Source organism: Pezoporus flaviventris, unplaced genomic scaffold (genome assembly GCF_033815535.1).
Source record: "Pezoporus flaviventris isolate CSIRO_AGI_PZ_B2104156 unplaced genomic scaffold, CSIRO_AGI_Pfla_v1 ptg000097l, whole genome shotgun sequence".
In the NCBI taxonomy this organism is placed as follows: Eukaryota; Metazoa; Chordata; class Aves; order Psittaciformes; family Psittacidae; genus Pezoporus; species Pezoporus flaviventris.
This window is the reverse complement of record NW_026892645.1, coordinates 207,817-227,084: the sequence shown is the minus strand read 5'-3', so window position 1 is coordinate 227,084 and position 19,268 is coordinate 207,817. Positions and strand designations below refer to the sequence as shown.

General features: G+C 52.3%; 1 protein-coding gene across 6 annotated transcripts in view; it reads left to right on the top strand.

Moving 5' to 3' along the window:
* RALGDS (ral guanine nucleotide dissociation stimulator) overlaps positions 1-18,958 on the top strand; it is a 55,795-nt gene extending 36,837 nt beyond the window's left edge. For 3 of the 6 annotated variants that reach the window (XM_061476639.1, XM_061476636.1, XM_061476634.1), the window contains exons 2-18: positions 11,210-11,320; positions 11,841-12,034; positions 12,430-12,504; positions 12,706-12,899; positions 13,309-13,430; positions 13,586-13,801; positions 13,919-14,022; positions 14,344-14,428; positions 15,128-15,205; positions 15,303-15,389; positions 15,672-15,704; positions 15,944-16,065; positions 16,238-16,333; positions 16,480-16,681; positions 16,901-17,260; positions 17,405-17,519; positions 17,700-18,958. In XM_061476639.1, the coding sequence (XP_061332623.1) occupies positions 11,210-11,320; positions 11,841-12,034; positions 12,430-12,504; positions 12,706-12,899; positions 13,309-13,430; positions 13,586-13,801; positions 13,919-14,022; positions 14,344-14,428; positions 15,128-15,205; positions 15,303-15,389; positions 15,672-15,704; positions 15,944-16,065; positions 16,238-16,333; positions 16,480-16,681; positions 16,901-17,260; positions 17,405-17,519; positions 17,700-17,875 (2,370 nt within the window). In that variant the 3' untranslated portion in view covers positions 17,876-18,958. Of the gene's footprint in view, positions 1-2,670; positions 2,805-11,209; positions 11,321-11,840; positions 12,035-12,429; positions 12,505-12,705; positions 12,900-13,308; positions 13,431-13,585; positions 13,802-13,918; positions 14,023-14,343; positions 14,429-15,127; positions 15,206-15,302; positions 15,390-15,671; positions 15,705-15,943; positions 16,066-16,237; positions 16,334-16,479; positions 16,682-16,900; positions 17,261-17,404; positions 17,520-17,699 lie in introns of those variants that run through there. The other 3 variants (XM_061476638.1, XM_061476635.1, XM_061476637.1) reach the window with 3 other exon arrangements.
* The last annotated feature ends 310 nt before the right edge of the window (positions 18,959-19,268 follow it).

The window sequence follows — 19,268 nt, the reverse complement described above, 5'->3', positions numbered from 1 at the left end:
TAAGAGCTCATCTCAGTCTCCCCTCGGGCAGGTTAAAGCCATTCCCCTTGGCCTGTCCCTGCAGGCCCTTGTCCCAAGCCCCTCTCCAGGTTCCCTGCAGCCCCTTTAGGCACTGGAGCTGCTCTCAGGTCTCCCCTTCAGGAGCCTTCTCTTCTCCAGGCTGCCCCAGCCCAGCTCTCTCAGCCTGGCTCCAGAGCAGAGCTGCTCCAGCCCTCGCAGCATCTCCATGGCCTCCTCTGTACTCGCTGCAGCAGCTCCAGGCCCCTCTTGTGCTGTTGCCCCAGAGCTGGACCAGGACTGCAGGGGGGGTCTCCCCAGAGCACAGCAGAGGGGGAGAATCCCCTCCCTGACCTGCTGCTCATGCTCTGGGAGTGCAGCCCAGCACACGGAGGGGTATTTGGTCCCAGCTGCAGTTCTGCTGGTCAGGACCCTTTGGCCAGATCCCAGTGCTGAGCAATGTGGCAGCAGTGACCATTGCTGGTGACCATCAGTATGATTACTGGGTTTCTATACAACAAACCTAGTGGTTTACTAGATTCGGTCTGAGCTGCAACAGTGAGAACTGGCATTAAGACGGGCCGGCTGGTCCCTCCCTTGCAGCATGCTGGGCTGACTCAGAACATAGCTATGCCTCATGCCAGTGTCATAACAAACAATCCTTGAGGCACTTCTTGAGGAGGGGGGTATCCCACAAACTCCATCTGTCCCAGTGCTCATTCCTATGGATTTCAGAATGTTCCTCAGCAAAACTCAGCTCTGGGAGGATGGGGCTGTTTGAGGCTTGACCTGTTTTAGGGCAGGCAATGGCAAAGGAAAGGAGCCACAGAAGGAAGGTGGGCACCTCTGCTCTCTTCACACGGATGCTGCCCATGGTCATTCTGTGCATCAGCTTTTTTGGGTATCCAAGGGTTTGTCCCCCCCAAATAATTTTAAATAGGAGTCCAAGCTGCAGGAATGCTCACCTGTGGCTTGTAATCCCAGGGGATGAATGTGTCAGGAACAGATGAATCAGGGCTGGAGCGTGCCTGTACTGGCTTGCCAAAGTGACATGGCTATGAGGAACAGGCTTACTTGTGTGGTGTTTTACCTGCCATGGAACAGCTCTAGTAACATGAGAGTATGCTTGCCTGCAAATGCCTACAGTGAGCAGCGCCAGGTTGAAATCCCAGTGTCATTGCGCAGATGCAGGTGTGCTTCAGGCTCTGCTACACCCTTGTCATCAGCCATCACTGGCAAAGGGTTGTGTCTTAAGCAGTGGGAGAAAACAATCCCCAAAGTCTGTGCTGAGTCAGAGTAAGTGGGAAAGTGGAGCAACCATGCGGGAAGCTGCCTCCTGTCTCCCTGCCACCCTCCAGTGTTTGGCTAGTACTTGATGGAAGATTGGCTGCCTGCAGGTCTTGCGCTGGCTGATGTTCAGACATGGTCCGTGGCAGGACCCGCACCTGCAAGTACAAGGCAGAGGGTCCAGGTAGGAAATTTATCCCACCACCCTGCTTGGACAACCACGTTCCTCATACTGTAGGCGCTCTCAGCCCTCTCCATGTGCAGGATCTGGCACACCCAGTGCTCAGGGCAAGGCCCACCTCCAAACCTCACTGCTTGGGCTCTTGAGGTGTGTGTCCAGGCACTTAACAACAGCTGGAGTGGTTTTGGGTTTGTTTTTTTTTGCATTTATTTTCTCCCTAAAGGTGCAAATTAAACTTAAGCTCTCAGTTGCTTTAGCTGTGGAAATCGGACTTAGTTGACTGAGCATCCTGCATGCAGGTGCCCCAGGTGTCAGTTTATTGACTCTTGTCCCTGTACCTTCCTATATAGCACCTCCTGCCTCGTTGACACCTATTTAAGTAATGATCAGAAGGTGGAATTTTCTTGATTGCAAAGCAAAAGAAGCTTTGCTGTTCCCCCTTCCAGCTTCTGACAGCAGCCCCAGGGAGAGAAACAAGTGGTGGAGGAGAAGGATCTCTCCCAGCCCTTCCCAGAGCGAAGGGGATGAGCTAAGACCTGCAGCTGGGATGTGGTGGGACATGCTGGGGCTGCAGGTGTCAAGAGGAGGCTGAGATGAGACAGGCTCTGCCCAGACTTCCATGAAACATGCTGGCAGCAAATGGAGGCATCCTACGTCATCCTGCCTGGGGTGGGAGTCAGGCATGAGGGGCATGACCAGAGAACAAAAGCTTTCATTTATTCCTTCCTTCCTTTCACCACAACCCCTCGCTGCCTCCCAGCACTGGATTGTTTCTGCATTTTCTCTGCTTCAGCTGCTTACTGGGTCACCCTGATGCAGACATGTACACAAAGAGCGAGCCTTCCAACGAGGCCATTCCTCTGCCACCAGCTCCGTGAGCCCCTCTCCAGTGGTGCCATTGAGACAGGCTGGGAGATGCCTGAGCCTGCCCTGCTCTGGGTCAGGGGCATCCATAGCTCCCTGGGCATCCTCTTCTGGACAGGCAGGGGCTTGGGGTTTTAAGGAGGGGAGGCCCAAGAGGTCTTTGCCCATGCTTCAGTCACAGCAGCTTGAATGGAGGGAATTTAAGTTGACTTAAGGCAGTGTAAACACATGGGTGGACACTAAGTTTCACCAGGGCTTATTTTGGTTCAGTTTATCTATGTGTCTGAGCTAAACTGAAATTAACCTTGTTCAAATTGAAACAGACGGTGATGGCACAGTTACCGTAAGGCAGACTGCAGCCAGGCAGGGCTATGGGTTTTGGACAGGCTCCAATTTGTCCACTGCAACCTACACACCTTCAAAATTACAGAAAGACAGGATGTTGTTTTCTTTTTCCCTCTGGGAGCTGCAGCAGGTGAGTTTCTGCGTAGGCAGCTGCTTACAGCTTATCCAGGCTGCTTGGGAACAGTGCGTGGTGGAACTCCCTGGGAATGTCGGTGTGGGGCCGTTGGGGTGGGTCAGCATGGCATGGGGGGCTGCAAGCTGCCTCCTGGGGCTGGGTCTGGCAGTTGCTGGTGCCATGCTTGCTGCTTTGCCCGTTCTGCATATCCTGTGTGCCTTGCTTGCGCTGCGGACGTGCGCTTCACTCATGCAGGTCTTGTACATGCTGGGGCAAAGAGAAGTTTTACAAAAAAAGCTGTTTTAGAGCAGCTGAAACTTCTTCAAATTAATCTTTTTGTCTGTCTGGACTGGCACCTGGGCTGCGGGCTGAGAGCAAGAGAGTATTCACTTGAGGCTTTAGGTGTCTGAGGTTGCAAAGGCTTGACTTTTGAGATAGATGAATTTGTTAGCTTGCAGATGCCAAGACATGAGAAGGACAAGCGCTGCCCTGAAGCTGCAAAAAGGAACAAATCTCTCTTGTGGTTAATGTGTTGAGATGTAACTGACATCTCAGGAGTGACCATTTGATCAGTTTAAGGGTACATCAGCTCTGAATGCCAACCTAATTGCCTTCCCTTTCCAAATACGTACAGCACTTTTTGCTGCAGAAATAACACGGATGGTGCAGGAGTGCCCTGTTTCAGCAGTGGAATCCATAGAGTAACTTTAGACCAGATACACTTGAACTGTGTCCTCTTTGGGACACATAGCCTGCTTTTGTTCGTGTTTGAACAAGGCACTATGTAGCTGTCATATTGCATGTGACTTATTACACACACACAAATAGTCCATTTTTGAACTTGTTTCTGTTGTGGGGTTTTTCAGATTTTTCTGTTCTATCTTGGTGAAATACAGACCTTTGTTCTGAGCAGAAATTACTTACTATGAGGCACTCAATCTTTATTTAACCTTACAGAGCAATATGTATTATTTTTTTATGCACTGGTTTTCATCAGGCATGTTGCTCTGGTTTCCAGCAATTACTCTCCAGGCTCTGGGTGAGTTTAGTGGAGCTGTTGCTCTGTAAGCCAAGGCCAGCTGTGTCCCTTGTATGCAAGCCTGACTCTGTAGGCATTGGCACTGAGCATGGATGCTGCCAGAACACACACCAAGGTGATCACGAACACAAAGCTAAGGACTGTGGAGCAAGAGCTAGAACTGCTGTGTCAGCAGGATCTTATTTCCATCAGCCTCCAGGGGAAGCAAAACCTGCACTCAGTTTTCTTCTAACTTTCAGCAGCCTGGGAGGGGAGCCTATCCCAGCATGTCACCTGGTAGGAAACATGAGGGAAGTCCTGCTTTGGTAGCATTTTCACATAGGGAAAAAATGTCTAGGTAGAGGTGTTGGTGGTCTTCTATACCCCTGGGTGGAAGAAGCACAGGGTTTGGAGTTAAGCCATTATCTCTGGCACTGCCAGTTACAGATGAAGTTTGCTTTTCCCTGGGCCATCCCCCTAGCAAGGCTAATCCTCCAGCACCTACATCACCTCATGCATAAGGGTCAGGATCAGGCCCCTTGGAGGCCAGAGTGGGACAGAGCATCTTTGCAGATCTTCAACTCTTGACCATAAAAAGAGGAAAAAAAAATACGTTTCTGCATATGGGAAGGCTCTTAATTTTCTTTAAAAGCAAATGTGTGAGGAATCCTATGTATCTCCTCTGTCTCATCTCTGGACCTGGTCACTGAGCTCCTAATCCTCACTCCAGCCACTGACTCACTGCATGCAGGTGACAAGATACCGTTGTAACCAACTGCTGTTTTCTCTTCTTCCTAAGCTACAAGGATGGAGGAGGCTGCCTTTGAACATTGTTTCTAACCCCTCTGACTTAGAACAACTTGCTGTTGTTCTGGGGCAGCCCCAGACCCCAGGGAGAAGGTGTAAAATCCCCACAACAGACAGATACAGGATGATGTGTTCCATTCCTCTCCCATCCTGCTCCTTGTGAGTGTGTGATGCTGGGTGATGCTCAGCTCCAGGGCTGTTCTCTGCAGGTGCAGCTTTCCCTGCTGAAACACCTGAAGCAGAGAGCAAGTGCTCAGGGTGTCAGGAAAGCCTAGCTGTAGAGCCCAGCAGCTGATGGGGTGAGATCAGGCTCTTGGCTATTACTGCTGTCCTGGTGTCCCACCAAAACCACCCCCTTTTCACAGTGGGTTTCAGTTTAGCTTCTGGCCCTTTTTCTATTCTTTTCGTGTTTCCACCATTGTCACTATGTTTTCATGCACTGTTGGAATTGGTTCTGGTTTGAGGCAGCTCTGAGCAGGCAGGCAGGCAGATCGGGAGAGTGTTGAAAACCCAGAGGAATCATGTCTGTCTGCCTAACGTCTCTGTGAAGGGAGCAGTGCCCAGGAGGGGCTGGGTGCAGCCAAGCTGTGGCAGAAAACTTGAGTTCCATCACCAGCAATGGGAACATGGCTCAGGGAGAAAGGAGGCAATGGGAGATCAACTTGCCTGAGGCCAATGTTGGCTAGAGAAAACCATTGCACCCCAGTGCCTCTATGGTCATTGCTGGGATGGTGTTCGGCATAGCAGGAGTGCTGCGGTAAGCAGGCACCAGCATGGGGCACCTTTCTTTTTTCTGAGCACAGGGGATATTTTGCAGTTTCCTTGCCAGCTTTCAGTAGTCTCTGTAGCTTTTCTGCGTGCGGCCAGGGGAAGGAAACTGCTGACAAGGGTGAGGCACAGAGGAACAATCCCAGCTGGTGGAGCTGTAGGGGAACATCCACCACGGGGCTTTTTGCCTGAAAGTCCCTGTGAGGCAATCTTGTGCTGTGTGTGCTTATTTTGGATGTGTAGGACAGAGGGTACTTCTGCTTTTGTAGTCTTTATCTTTGGTTCACGGAACTGCAGCTGTTTTCCTTTCACTAGACGGGGGTGATATTTTTCCTATTTCCTTTTACATAATGTTGTGTACTTCAGTTTACGTAAAGAGGCCCCAAAGTCACTGCTATGTGTTGCTTGGGTTCCAAATTCTGCTCCCAAAAGTGTAATGAAAGTTACCTTGGGCTTGTGTCAGCCATGGAGGACATGGTCCTTGGTGGAGGTGGTTTTTTTTTTTTCTCCTGTAAAGGCTTATTTCCCCTTGCCAGTGGAAAGAGCTTATTATGAGAAGGGTCTGAGGGCTGTAAAGACCAACTCCCCCCTTTTTGTTTCCAGCTTTCCCAGCTTTCTTCAAATCCTCTCAAACTTGTGCAAATGCAGACCTTCAATGAGAACCTCCTGGTGATGTCTCCCAGGTTCAGCTCTGCCTTTTCTTGTCTTGTTAGCCAGCGACAATGTCAGTTCCCAGGAAGTGCAGGTCCCCGGCTTCCCATGGACAGGGTTAGCATCTGCTTCTCTCTGTGGCTGATAGTGGCTCTTTGAAATCACAGTGCAGAGATACTCTGGGTGCTGTGTTATACCTGACTATAGAGCAGGCATTTCGTGTAGCCCAGCTGAAAGGGAACAGAGTAACATGAAATTCTTGATCTTTAAACCAGCTGTTGTCCAGGGAGCATCAGTAAAAGCACTTTAAGCAGTTCTGCCTCTTCCATGTGTGCTGAAATGAATACCTCTTTCCAATAACAGTTCATTGGTTTGTGTCTTTGGAGGCTAGTGTGCTAACCCAGGAGATAGATCAGAGCTCTGAAGACCTGGTAATTGTTGGATGATTGTCTGTGCGTAACACACAGGGGTGCTGTCATGCTCATGCTTAATCCTGTACTTTGTTCCTGTCTTACTAAAACCATCTTTGTGACTGAACTAAAGCACTTTCCAAAATGCAGATCCCTAGCCAATATTTTGCTTTGCTATTTGGCTTTTGCATTTTTCCCCTCTCTTCAGCTAGCAAGAGACAAAGTCTCGCTGCCTGGTTCCTTTGAGAATCCCTCACACCATAGCCCTTTATCCAGGCTCACGAACCTTGTCTACTTCTTAGAGCTCATTATTAAACCTCAGTATGAAGATATGGTTTGACACCACACCATATACTAGAGCATTCACCAGAGTGTGGAGAGTAGGAATTCCTCCCTGGTGTAGTCACAAAGGTTTTGAACTGTGGGAGGTTGCTCATGCAGCCCAAGGCTATCTGCAGTTGGAAGAGGCAGCCTAAAACCAGGCAAGCCATCAGGTGCTGACCTCCTGTTTCATGTTTCAAGGGATGAACTTTTGCAGAGAGTTCGCTTCCAGCAAAAGCTTCCACTCTGAAGAATTGGGTGTCTGATCCTGTGTTAAACATGCGTCTTTTTCTTGTGCCCCTCCATTGAGAGGCCTTTTCCTTGCTGTATGGAGAGGAGCAGGATTTCCCACTGAACTGGAGAAATCATGCTCAAGTGTTCATTACCTGTGTCTTCCCTTTTCTGGTGCCCATCTTGAAATGTGTTGGATCACACTTTCTAGGGTGCTGAGCCACTTCCACAACAGCCATAACCATCAACGTGCTCAAAGCTAGTGCTTTCACAGAAAAGCTTTGCTGAATCTCATTGCAGCTGAGCCAAGAGCTCTCTGGGCCTATTGGATGTCTCTCTTCTACCAACGTGATGCAGTAAGCAGAAGGGACGTCTGCTATGATGTGGTGCTCAGTTATTCAAGTCGAACCCCTGCGTGCTGGGCTGTGGTTGTGCTGGCTGAGCCCTGACTCACGTTCCCTTTTTCTGTGAGGAGCAGAAAACTCCAGCAGATGTGTAGAGCAGGCAATGGGGAGCAGTAGCTGTTGCAGTAATATTTACCAGCATTTGTCTGTCAGAGCTCTTTAAAGACTGTTTTGAAGATGTTATCTTTGTTTGATTAGCTGGAAATCCTGGTGTGAGTGCCATACTTAGCATTGCAGTGTTCTTGGTGGCTGGCATGTACATAAGACACAGGTCAAGGGGTTTTGTCCCCCCAGCCCTGGTCCCACCCAGTGTCTCCACATCTGCGAAGGGAGAAGCGTGCACATTCAGTGCAGGTGCTAAGCAGGACTTCACTGGCTCCACCCTGCTGCTGGCTTTTGCTTCCTTGGTTTTTAACCAACATGTTCAGAATGCACAATCAGCATCTTGGAGAGGCGGCCGTAGGAAAAAGGAAGCTCGCATAGAATATAAATAGCCAAATTTTAAAATGTGCCAGTGTAGCAGCTTGGCTGGCTCTTGGCGTGAGCCTGGCTAGAGACCTCTGCGAAACTGCAGTACTTCATGTGTGGTTTGCAAAGGGGGAACTTTGGGGGATATCACACAGGTCAGCAAGGCAAAAAATGAACGAATTTGACAATCTTGAATATGGGAAGGAAATGAATTTTGCTTCTACGCACGTAAAAATTGGGTGTATCCTCTGCATGTGACATGAAACATAGTGAAAACCCCCGTGCAGTTGTGGCAATACTTTCCACTGTAGTTGCATAGCAGCTGCCAATGATTCATTAATTGATCCAAGGACATTTTATCCTCCTATATGATTAAATTTCTTTATTAATTTAATTGCATCTCTAAAGCATCTGATTTTTCTTGATGTTTGCATCTGGAGTTTATAACTGCCCAGCCAAATCTCTTTTTCTGAGAGACTGTATGGGGGTCTGCTGGTCCTGCTGGACCCAGAGCTTTCCTCCAGCCCGAAGTCAGCATAACTGAAAGACACGCAAGGGTAGGGCTGATCCGCAGGCTGGGTGATAAAACCTGGGAGAAAGCCCAGGACATCTGGTGTAAAGCATCGTTGGTAGTGACCCTTCTTCTCTATCCCCCATGGGCAGTGGGCTTGTGTGCTCAAGAGGCATCCACTGCTGTCACTTCCAGAGGACAGCATGTAGCTGTGAACACCAGGATCTGATGGTCTCTGTGGGCAAACTGGGAAGAGTTTCCACAGCTTTTCTTTCATTTTGCTGGAAACATCATCTAGAGATGGAAGAAAGACAAATTGGCTGACTTGGGCTCAAGCTAGGTACCTTCACTGTAGGGCGTTGATTTAGAGCAGGTGCAAGGCTTTAGCATTGCTGGCAGCTTTCTCATGATGCCCTGTCAGTCCCTCCCGTTCCCAGCTACGGCACCTTGCGGGGTTGGAGGGGGACTCACCTAGTATAGAAGCACCTTGTTCCTGTGAGCTTTTGATGGAGAGGAGAGGTGATGGGGGAGAAGCCCAGTGCTCTTGGCTGCTGGTGCCTTTAGCTGTATACCAAGGTCACCTTCCCCTTGCTGATGTATTTTAAACAGCTTCATCTTCCCACACTGGGGCCAGTGTCCTGCATGGGCTGCTCTGGTGGAGCTGCCAGTACAGGTGTGACGTGGGGCTGCAGAGGAACAGGGAGTCAGGGTGGGCTCAGGGGCTTGTTCATGGCCCTGTTGGTGTCCAGGCTGTGTGGTGCCAGCCACTGGGGCTCAGGGCTGCCAGCCTGCCTGGGCCTGGGCCAGATGAGCTGGGGGAAGGTTGGACTTAGAGCTGCACTATCCCCAGCAGCCAGCATCATAACTTTGGAAGATTTATGGAGGCAGGAGGGAGACATATTTTCATGTCATGCTGTCTAGGAGGCCGCTGGGCATGTGTGCTGCTGGGTGCCTTTTCCATTCTTGTGATTTAGATCTGTTTATACTTGAACATAAACTTACGCCATAATTTATCTCACAGCATAGAACAAGAGAGACTGATGCAGGTGTCTGGAAGGACGTCTGTGTCCACTGCCTTGTGCGGGTGCTGTCAGGGTTGATCTGGAAGCCAGTGAATCCAGGGAAAGACATTTGATGATGGCAATACAGCTGGAGTTAGCTTTACAAACCCTTGAGCTTCAACAGACAAAACCTCTCCATAGTCTGGCATGAAATGAGAAGAGCGGGTTCAGCAGAAAGTGAGAAGTCCAGTAACCCTGCCCAGGGCTCTGTCCTCGTCCATTAGAACCATGAACAACAAGCTTTTTTAAAGTTTTCCCCTCAGTCTTTGAACTGGCTGTGGTTCCCTGCCTTGGTTCCTTGCTCATAACAAGCACTTGATTTAAGCGGGGTGTGACAATAGCACAGTGATTGCTGCTGCGATGGCAGTGATATAAGATGGTGGTTGAAGAGCACGTTAGGTGCACCTTTGATACATCAGCTCAGGGTCATGTTCAGTGCTTTCTGCTCAGTGTCTCTTGAGATGGGCAGTGCCATCTGAAGCCGGGGCCTTGGGTATGGCTGTTCCCATGTTCACAGGGAACAGCCTGGGAGGATAATATTTTGCAGGGAACAGCACTGCTCCCGAGACTCTGTCCTGGGTTGTTCCATGGCAGCATCTCCTCTGGAAAGCCTTGTGTGGTTGCATTGCTCAGAGGTTTTTGTGCTCCTGAGAGGCAGATTTCAAGGAAAGCCCTTGGCTGCACTGTGATATGCAGGGCGGCTTGTTCCTGAACCCCTGCACCCCAGCATGTGGTCACATCCTCATGCTAACCGCTTACTGCTTCCAGGCATTGCTTGAGCAGTGGGGTTTTGCTGCATGTTACACTGTGTCCCACCATTTGGCATGGGGGATGGAGGGCAGGGGAGATCCCACAGTGTTTGAAAGGATTTGGATAAATCCTTCTTAACAGAGTCATTGACTCATCAGAGTGTGGTTAGAGAGAAGGAGGGAAACAGATTGTCCTTGTGGGGCTGGAGCTGCCATGGAGCCCCATGCTGGCATGTGAGGCTAGGGGACATGCATGCCTGGACACCTGACTGAAGAAGCATCCCCTCTTTCCTCACCAAATTTTAGATGGTCTCCATTCCACAGAGCAGAAATGTGAGCCTCGTGGCTGGATCGCGCTGTGGGACAGAAGTGCTTGTCCCCAGAGGTACAGGGATGTGTCCCTGCTGTGCCCAAGCCCATCTCAGTGTGGTTCCCTGGGGTTTCCCCTCAGCTTTGAGCTCCCCCTTAGGATTTCTGCCTTCTGTGCATGGCCAGCTCTGCCAAAGCTTGTGGGCAGCTTGCTTTGACAGTTATTTATTACTAAAGCATCTTGAGGTGCTCAGTTTCCACAAAGGCAGATTACTGAGAATGTGGTCAGACCAGGCAGCAATGTCATGTTGTGAGAAAGGCGAAGACTTGGGGAGGGAGAAACAGCTGGGGCTGGGTGCAGGGATGTGCTGCCACCTGCTCCCCTCACTGCCTGGTGAGGGGTCCTCATTCTGCCCAGTACCTGGCGCTGGTGCAGGTAGGAAGGGCTGAGACACTGAACCAGGGGGCATGGAGCAGACTGAGAGCAGCTTCCCAAAGTCCTGGCTCTTCCTGTGTGCAGGCTTAGGTGGGCCCAGGCTTAATCTGTCCAGAAAGTTGTCACCTGGTTTGCATTTCTGAGTAGCAAGGGTGATTCTCACTGCCTGCCAGCCATTGCCTTTGGCTTGCTGGGGTGCCTCATATAAGCCTGCAAGAGCACTTCTGCCACACTTTATTCTCCTTATTTCATGGTGTATCATATCCTTTCATGCAGAGCTCCACACAGGAGATTGGAGAAGAGCTGGAGGATGGTGTGATCTACAGCATATCGCTTCGGAAAGTGCAGCTCCATCACACAGCCAACAAAGGGCAGCGATGGCTGGGGGTAAGCTAGGGGCTTCACCAGCCTCCTGCCAGAGGGTGTTTTAAAGGTGTTTCCTGCCAAAGTCAGGGCTTTGCAGGGTTAATACCAGCACATGTCTCGCCCTCTTCTTGCTCCCCCAAACCCTCCTGTCCTGGGGGGTGTCCTTCCAAGCCTTATCTGGGAATCATGGGATTACTTGGGAGCAGTGGCATGGGAGCACCTGCTGGCCTCTGCCCCACAGGAAGGGGCATGGGGGAAACAATCTAAAGCCCATTTTGCAAACAGGGCAACTCTGATTTGCATTTAGATTTTGGCAACTTTGAGGCCTTTCCTGGCATTTCCCAAATGCTCGAGTTTTCTCAGCTGTGTTGCTGGTATTTGGTGTCTGAAGAGACCCGGTTTCCCTTTCTCAGACCCATCATGAGAGCCCCAGGCCTTGTGTAGGGTGTCCATGGGCCCCGCCTAGACCCGAACAATGTCTTTTGAAGCTGAAAGTGTCTGTCCTCACCCAGCCTACTGACTTCTGATCCTGTCCCCACAGTTTGAGAATGAGTCAGCCTTAAACCTCTACGAGACATGCAAGGTACGGACAATAAAAGCCGGGACCTTGGAGAAGCTGGTAGAATACCTGGTCTCGGCCTTCAAGGGCAATGACTCCACCTATGTCACCATCTTCCTGTGCACTTACCGGGCCTTTGCTACCACCAAGCAAGTGCTGGATCTGCTGCTTAACAGGTGAGGCTGCCCTGAGCCCCAGAACACAGCTTCGGTGGTGTCTAAGCCCCCTCAACAAGGAGAGCCCCAGCTTCTTTTGCTGCCATGCCTCGGAGGGCTGATGGGCTTCTCCAAGCTCCATCAACGTGAAGGTTTTGGGGCTGGGCAGGGAGGACACAACCTCCCAGAAAGCTGGAGCCTTTTCAACTGATACTCTGCTGTGAGGTGGCCAGTGCCAGCTGCTTCCCTATTCCCATAACATGGGGGCTGTGGCAGAGAGGGGGGAACAGGACAGTGCCTGGGAAGTTCATCCTGACCCCCTGGCAGAGCTGCGGGGTGATGTGGAGGGAGAAGAGGCAGCACTGAGAGGCAGCTGATTCAAGGATGCTCACAGCTTCCACGCTGTGCCCCACCAGGTACGGCAACCTCCATGTGCAGGTGAATGGGGACCATGCCAGGCATGCTGTGGATGAGAGGATGGAGCTGAAGAAGTAAGTCTGACTGCACTGTGGGTGAACAAGATGGGTAGCTCTGGTGACAGCTCTTTGATTCTCGCTCAAAGGCATGTGTTATTTCTCTTGTCCCAGAGGTGCTCCTGAGGCTCATGGGGGTGCTCATGAGACTGCACATGGTTGTCTCCTGGCACCTGATTCTCACACAGGCTTGCCTGTGTTTCCCCCCTCTCCCTGCAGCACCATCTCCTCCATCCTGGGTGCCTGGCTGGACCAGTACTCAGAGGACTTCCGCAAGCCCCCGGACTTTGCCTGCCTCAAGCAGCTCATCTCTTACGTGCGCCACAACATCCCTGGCTCAGACCTGGAGCGCCGAGCTTGCATCCTGTTAGCCCAGTTCCAGCAGCAAGAGCAGAGCGAGTCCGAGGTGGAAGGTGGGGGTCCTTTTCCTGCTTGCAGGGGGCCATTTGGGGCTGCAGGTGGAGGTAGTGCTACTGTTTGGCATTAAGGGTCTCCAAAACCTCGGGTCTTGCCACATGGCTGAGCCCCCATAAACCCTGCCTGTGTTTACATGAAGGTGCACCGGGAAGCTAATCCAACTGCACCAGAAGTGGGATTTCTAAATGGATTAGCTTATCTGCCCTTAAGCCTCTGCAGATACATGTGTTCAGGTTTAAAATGACTGTGCTTTTATCTGAGCCTCGTTTATTGTGGTGTGAAGCCAGATGGGAATTAAAAGCCCAGGTGGTAGGATATGGGTGTCCACAGGGAGCTGAAGTGGTTCAGCATGGGCCCCAGCTCCTGTCAGCACTGTGGTGCTCAGCTTCACACCATCTCTCACAGCTGTGGACCACAGTGGCTGCACCTTTCAGCTGGTGGAAGAGAACGGGGTCAGGGACGGGAAGCCGGATTTCCTCTCCTTCTCCCCAGAGATGGTAGCAGAACAGTTCACACTGATGGATGCTGTGAGTATTCATCCAACAGCTAGGTCAATGGTGCTTTTCCTGCCTGATACCTGCAACTCTGGGCACAGGCCTGTCTCCTTCCAGCCATCTCTTCCTCCTGGCTTGTTCTTTTCCCAGGAGAAGCGGACACCCATCTCCATGCCTTTATCTTCCAGGAGCTGTTTAAGAAAGTGGTGCCTTACCACTGTCTGGGCTGCATCTGGTCCCAACGAGACAAGAAAGGCAAAGAACACCTAGCACCCACCATCCGTGCCACGGTCTCGCAGTTTAATAGTGTGGCCAACTGTGTCATTGCCACATGTCTCGGAGACCGGTCCCTGAAGCCACAGCACAGGGCTAAAGTGGTGGAGCGGTGGATCGAAGTGGCTCGGGTAGGACAGCTTACTGTCCCTCTCGGCCCAAGGGCTGAGGTTTTGCAGTGCCTGAATCCCAGCAGATCCCTGAGCTTTCTTTAATGCTGAGTCCTGTCATCTCTTTGTCTGCCCCAGGAGTGCCGCATCCTGAAGAACTTCTCCTCCCTCCGAGCCATTCTCTCAGCTCTGCAGTGCAACGCTGTTCACCGGCTGAAGAAGACCTGGGACGAGGTCCTACGGTAAGGAGCACCTGCTGGGTTCATGTGGCCGCTGGGAGGTTTCAAGGGGCAGGTTATGCTGTGGCTGCTATGGTCCTTGAATATGTAGATGGGATCATCTCAGCTCCAGCATTGCTTCTTGTAGTGTGCCCAAAACACAGGGACCAGTATAAGGGGTCAGGGAGGAGATAAAAGTGTTACGACCTCCTTTCCATGTGAAACACCCTGCAGTAGCCTCCAAACAGCAAGGCCCTTCTAGAGCTATGAGCAGAGCTGGGGTCATTTGGGTGAGCAGAGGAGGAGACCAACTGTGACAGCACTGCTGACTTTTCCCCTGAGCAGGGAGAGCTTCCGCACTTTCCATGAGCTCTCAGAGATCTTCTCCGACGAGAACAACCACTCGCTGAGCCGGGAGCTTCTCATTAAGGTATGGGGAAGTGGCATCCACATCTCTCTGTCTTTGGCATGGAGCACAGGCTGGTGCCAGCACAAGTTTCTGCAGTGTTCCAGTCACCAGAATAAAGCCTTGTCAGTGCTGCTGGGGTGTCAGGCAGGGGTACAAGCAGGGTATGCTGGGTCTGGGGAGCAGGCAGGGGTTTTGGACTAGGGTGGGCTTTCTGCTTCTCCACCAAAAAGTCAACACTGTCTGCAGCTTGCAGAGAAATACTCAGCAAGCAGAGATAAGCAGTGGGATAGGATCCAGTGCGTCAGGTGACAGCTTCTCCCAGGAAGGAGCTGCATTTTAACAGCACAGTGTGAAATCCTCTTGATGTCCGGTGGGGTTGTAGTGTTTGTGGAAGGATGCAGCAAAACTGTCCTTCTTCCCATTGGAGCCTCTCTGCAGCTTCACAGTTTGGGGGCTGAGAGGACACAAAATGCAAAAAGGAACAAACCATTCCATTGAGAAGGTTTATACAGAGCTGGAAGTGGGATCAGCAGTTCCTGTTCACTAAGCTGCTCCTCTCTGTGAGCCATGAAAAATCTCAGGTTTGATTTCTTCCCCTCCCCTTCATCCCTCTTTTCCTCTGCAAGGAAGGTTGTACAAATGAAAGCGGGTGTGAATTTTAGCTCATCTATTAGTGCAGGTTCCCACCCGCGCTGATCTCCACCTCTCCCCACCATCCAGGAAGGCACATCCAAATTTGCCACCTTGGAGATCAATCCGAAGAGGGCTCAGAAGCGGCAGCAGCAGCAGAGAGAAATGGTGAGTCTGACACAGGTGCCCCTATGCCCCCTCCCTGGCAGCTGCTTAGGGTGGTCCCAGCTCTCTGCTGACCTCGCTGTCCCTTCTGTCCCCACAGGGTGTGATGCAGGGCACCATTCCCTACCTTGGTACCTTCCTCACGGACCTGGTGATGCTTGACACCGCCATGAAGGATTTCCTGGATGTATGTCCCTCCATCTCTGTTCTCCCCTTCCTCTCTTTCTCCACACAGCAACCTCAGAGGCTGGGCTGATGAAAGGAGGGCTTGTTCCCTGTGCATCCTACATCTGACACTGCACCCTGCACATCCTATATTCAACATTGCACATCCACCTCTGTCAGCACGTGGAAATGGGCCAGTCTCACGCTGCCTCTCAGCAGGGACACAGGCACTGTAGTGGAGGGGGGGATGAGAGCAGTATTTTTCTGCCTGCTCCACACTGACATTTGGCTCACTCTTTTCCAGGGTGGGCTGATCAACTTTGAGAAGAGAAGGAAGGTGAGAGCTTTTCCCAGTCTGCAGCACAGCAGGGTGGAAGGAGGAGGCTGACTTGGTGCTAGCCCAGGCTATGCCAGTCTCTTCGGGGTCAATTCCTCTCCTGTTTTGCTGTCATGCCTTCATTTTTGGGGAGAAGGATTCTGGTCCTTCACATCTGCCTCCGTACATGGGGCTGGCCTGTTTTGGAGAAGACTGTGGCTGGCAAACAGGTCTGGACTCATCGCCTCTATTTACTGCAGGAGTTTGAAGTCATTGCTCAGATCAAGCTGCTTCAGTCAGCCTGCAACAACTACAGCTTCACGCGGGAGGACCAGTTCGTGGACTGGTTCCACAGCCTGGAGCGGCTCAGTGAGGCTGAGAGGTGAGTGTGACAGGGGACTAAGGCTGTGCTGCTGCTGGTGTATGGGGAGGTCCCACTCCTGGTCTCCTTCAGCTAATGAGCAGCAGCTGCCCCATGCTCCAGTGTCTGCGCTGCCTCCTCTCCACAGCCGTGGCAGCATGGAGAACTCAAACCCTCATCTTTCCCCTCCTAGCTACGGGTTGTCATGTGAGATTGAGCCACTGTCAGAGTCAGCCAGCAACACGTTGAAAGCAAAGAAAAACACAGGCATCATCAAGCGATGGAGCGAGTGAGTCTGCTTGTCCCCTGGAGACAGGGGCAAATGTGGGGCATCACTGGCATTGCAGGGAGCCAGGCGGGGGTGGCTGCTGTCATGCCAGCCAAGCGCACACCTGCTCTGCCCTGTTCTCACCTGCCCTGCATCTCTCCTGGCAGCCGGCAGCCACCAAGCACCGAGCCCTGCAGCAGCAGCAGCTCCCACTCAAAATCCTTCGATCAGCTCAAGTGTGGGCAGTACCTGTGCAGTGGGGATGCCACTGACTCAGTGAGCGTCACCTCCGCTGGCTCCAGCAGCTCCGATGTGGAGGAGATCAACATCAGCTTCATCCCTGAGTCCCCCGACTGCCAGGAGAAGAAGGTATGGGGCAGCTCATGGGGTCCGGGCCTCTGGAGGCAGGTGTGGCTATTGTGTGGGAACTGCCCCAGCACTGGTGCTGGCACTGGGTCTGGGGGGTTCCCAGGGGTTGTTTCTGACCCGCTGGGGTGAGGGAGGCCCCTCCCCTTTGCTGCTCCACTGGAATGGCAAGGCTCTTGCACCTCTGGTGACTGTAGTCATGTCAGTCCCCTGTTGTCACAGGTCAGTGAGATCCCTCTGGCCTCCCTCCCCCAGCGCTGGTACGCCCTGTCTGTGGCCAATGGAGAAGTTAAACCCGCTGTGTCCTCCGCATCCCCTCTCCTCCCTGCCCTCCAGTTCTGGGAATCCACGTCCCTCTCCTCCCTGGACACATCAGGCATTGGCTCAGGCTCCAGCAGTGCCTCGTCCTCTTCAGTCTCCTCCACGCCAGTGACGGCCTCCCGTACCCACAAGCGCTCAGTCTCTGGCATCTCTAGCTACTCCTCCCTCTCGCTGCCCCTCTACAACCAGCAGGTCGATGACTGTTGCATCATCCGTGTCAGCCTGGCTGTGGACAACGGCAACATGTACAAGAGCATCCTGGTTAGTGCAGGGCGCGTGTGGTGATGCCAGGAAAGGGTGGCTCACCCCACTTGGTTGTGGGCAGGGCCCATTTTGGGGGTAGGCCATAGTGAGAGGCTTTGCAGTGTTTTGCACTCCTTGGTTAATAATGTTCTCTGCTCTCAGGTGACAAGCCAGGATAAGACCCCAGTTGTTATTCGCAAGGCCATGGCGAAACACAACTTGGATGGGGACAGGCCTGAAGACTATGAGCTCGTTCAGATCATCTCAGAGGAGAGAGGTGTGTCCTGGGGTGTGGGGGCTTTCCTGGGGTCTGTATCCTCAGCCAGCCATGAAGCTCTGAAGCCTGGCTTGGAAGCTAGACTTGGAAGTGTCAGTACCTGGGGACAGCTCTCAGCCCCACTCTGCCCCCCCTTCAGGGAAAGGTACCCAACTGACCCCCATCCTTGGTCATTTCCAGAGCTGAAGATCCCCGACAATGCCAATGTCTTCTATGCCATGAACTCTGCTGCCAACTATGACTTTGTGCTCAAGAAGAGGGGCTTCTCCAAGGGAGTGAAGATCAAGCATGGCTCCAGCTCCACCCTGCCCAGGATGAAGCAGAAAGGCCTGAAGATCGCCAAAGGGATCTTCTAGCCTCAGCCCCACTGCCACCCATCACCAGCGGGGCTTTTGGGGCATGCTGATCCAGCCTTGGCTGCAGCCGGCCCTTGTGCTGCCTGGCAAGGCAAGAGCAGCGGTCCTTGCCCACAGGTCCCACTGTGCCTCACCCTCCTGCACCAAGAGCTGGGCACTTCAGCAGCCGGTGTCGACCTCGGTCCGTTTCAGTTGGGTCCTTGTTTCTGCACAGGAAGACAGCAGGATGGGGGCCTCTCTCTCTCTCCCCCCTCACTCTCTCTGTTTCTCTTCCCCTCCCGCCTGGTGTGACACTAGTCCAGCCCAGCCACTGGGCAGCCCTTGTCTGGAGCTTGCCTCTGCCGTAGGTGCCTTGTGTCCGAGCAAGCCAGGGAGTAGTGACTCACAAGAGGGGCCATTTGCAAGGAGTAGAGCACAAGCACATGGTGGGGTGCTCTTCTTCCCATTTTCCTGGCATTGTTTTACCTCCATGTCCTTCCTCCACGGGATAACTGGCATCACTGTTGCCACACTTCTCTGCCTGTCATTCCTTTGGGAGAAGCTGTGGATGCCCTGGTCTGGGAAGTGAGCTGGAAAGGATGCAGCCCTGCACCGATGCTTGGAGCCCTGTGGAGGAGGGCTGTGTCCATGCCATGATGGATTGGGTGCCTCATACTCTCAACAACTGAAAGCCTGCGTGGTCTCTCTTCTCTCCCCAGTCCAGCATGTCCTCAGCCAGACTTTCACAGCCCGTGTTCAAACTTGCACCAAAGATCAAACACCAGTGTCTCTTCTGCCATCGGGGGAAGCTTTGGGTTGTGCCCCAAGTGCTGCCAGCCCACGAGGAGGAGAGCAAAATTCTGTTTGAACTCGTGTAAATAGGGACCTCGGGTCTGCATGGGCAGGTGAGGAGCCAGAGCTCCTGGTGCCCCAGCTGTTGCCCACAGAAAGTGCCACTCGCCTTGGGCTTCAACCAGACTTTTTCAAACACTGACCATGGGAGAAGCAGCACTGAGACTTCTTTTGTATAAAACAAAATAGTTTACTGATTCCCCCCCCCCCCCCCCCCCCCGCCCAGTATTTATTGGTTGTAAATAGAAGAGTCAAACTTGTACATTTTACTAATCCAGCCTCTGCCTGCCCTGCAGTCCAGTCCCTCTCCCCACCCTGGTATTTAAGGATGCCTGGAGGGACAGTGATAGCAGCAGAGTCTCTCTGCCATGCTCATGGGGTGCAGACACTGCTGGCCACCCCCTCCCTTGTTTTTCTACCATCCAAGCAGGAGCAGAGATGCTTGTTTTAATCGCTGTAGGAAACACTAACCCAAAGGGGACCATTTTTTACTCCTGCCTCCATCCCTTTTTTTTCTTTTCAGCGTGCTTCCTTCCAGTGTATTGTTCCCGTTTCCCTCTCT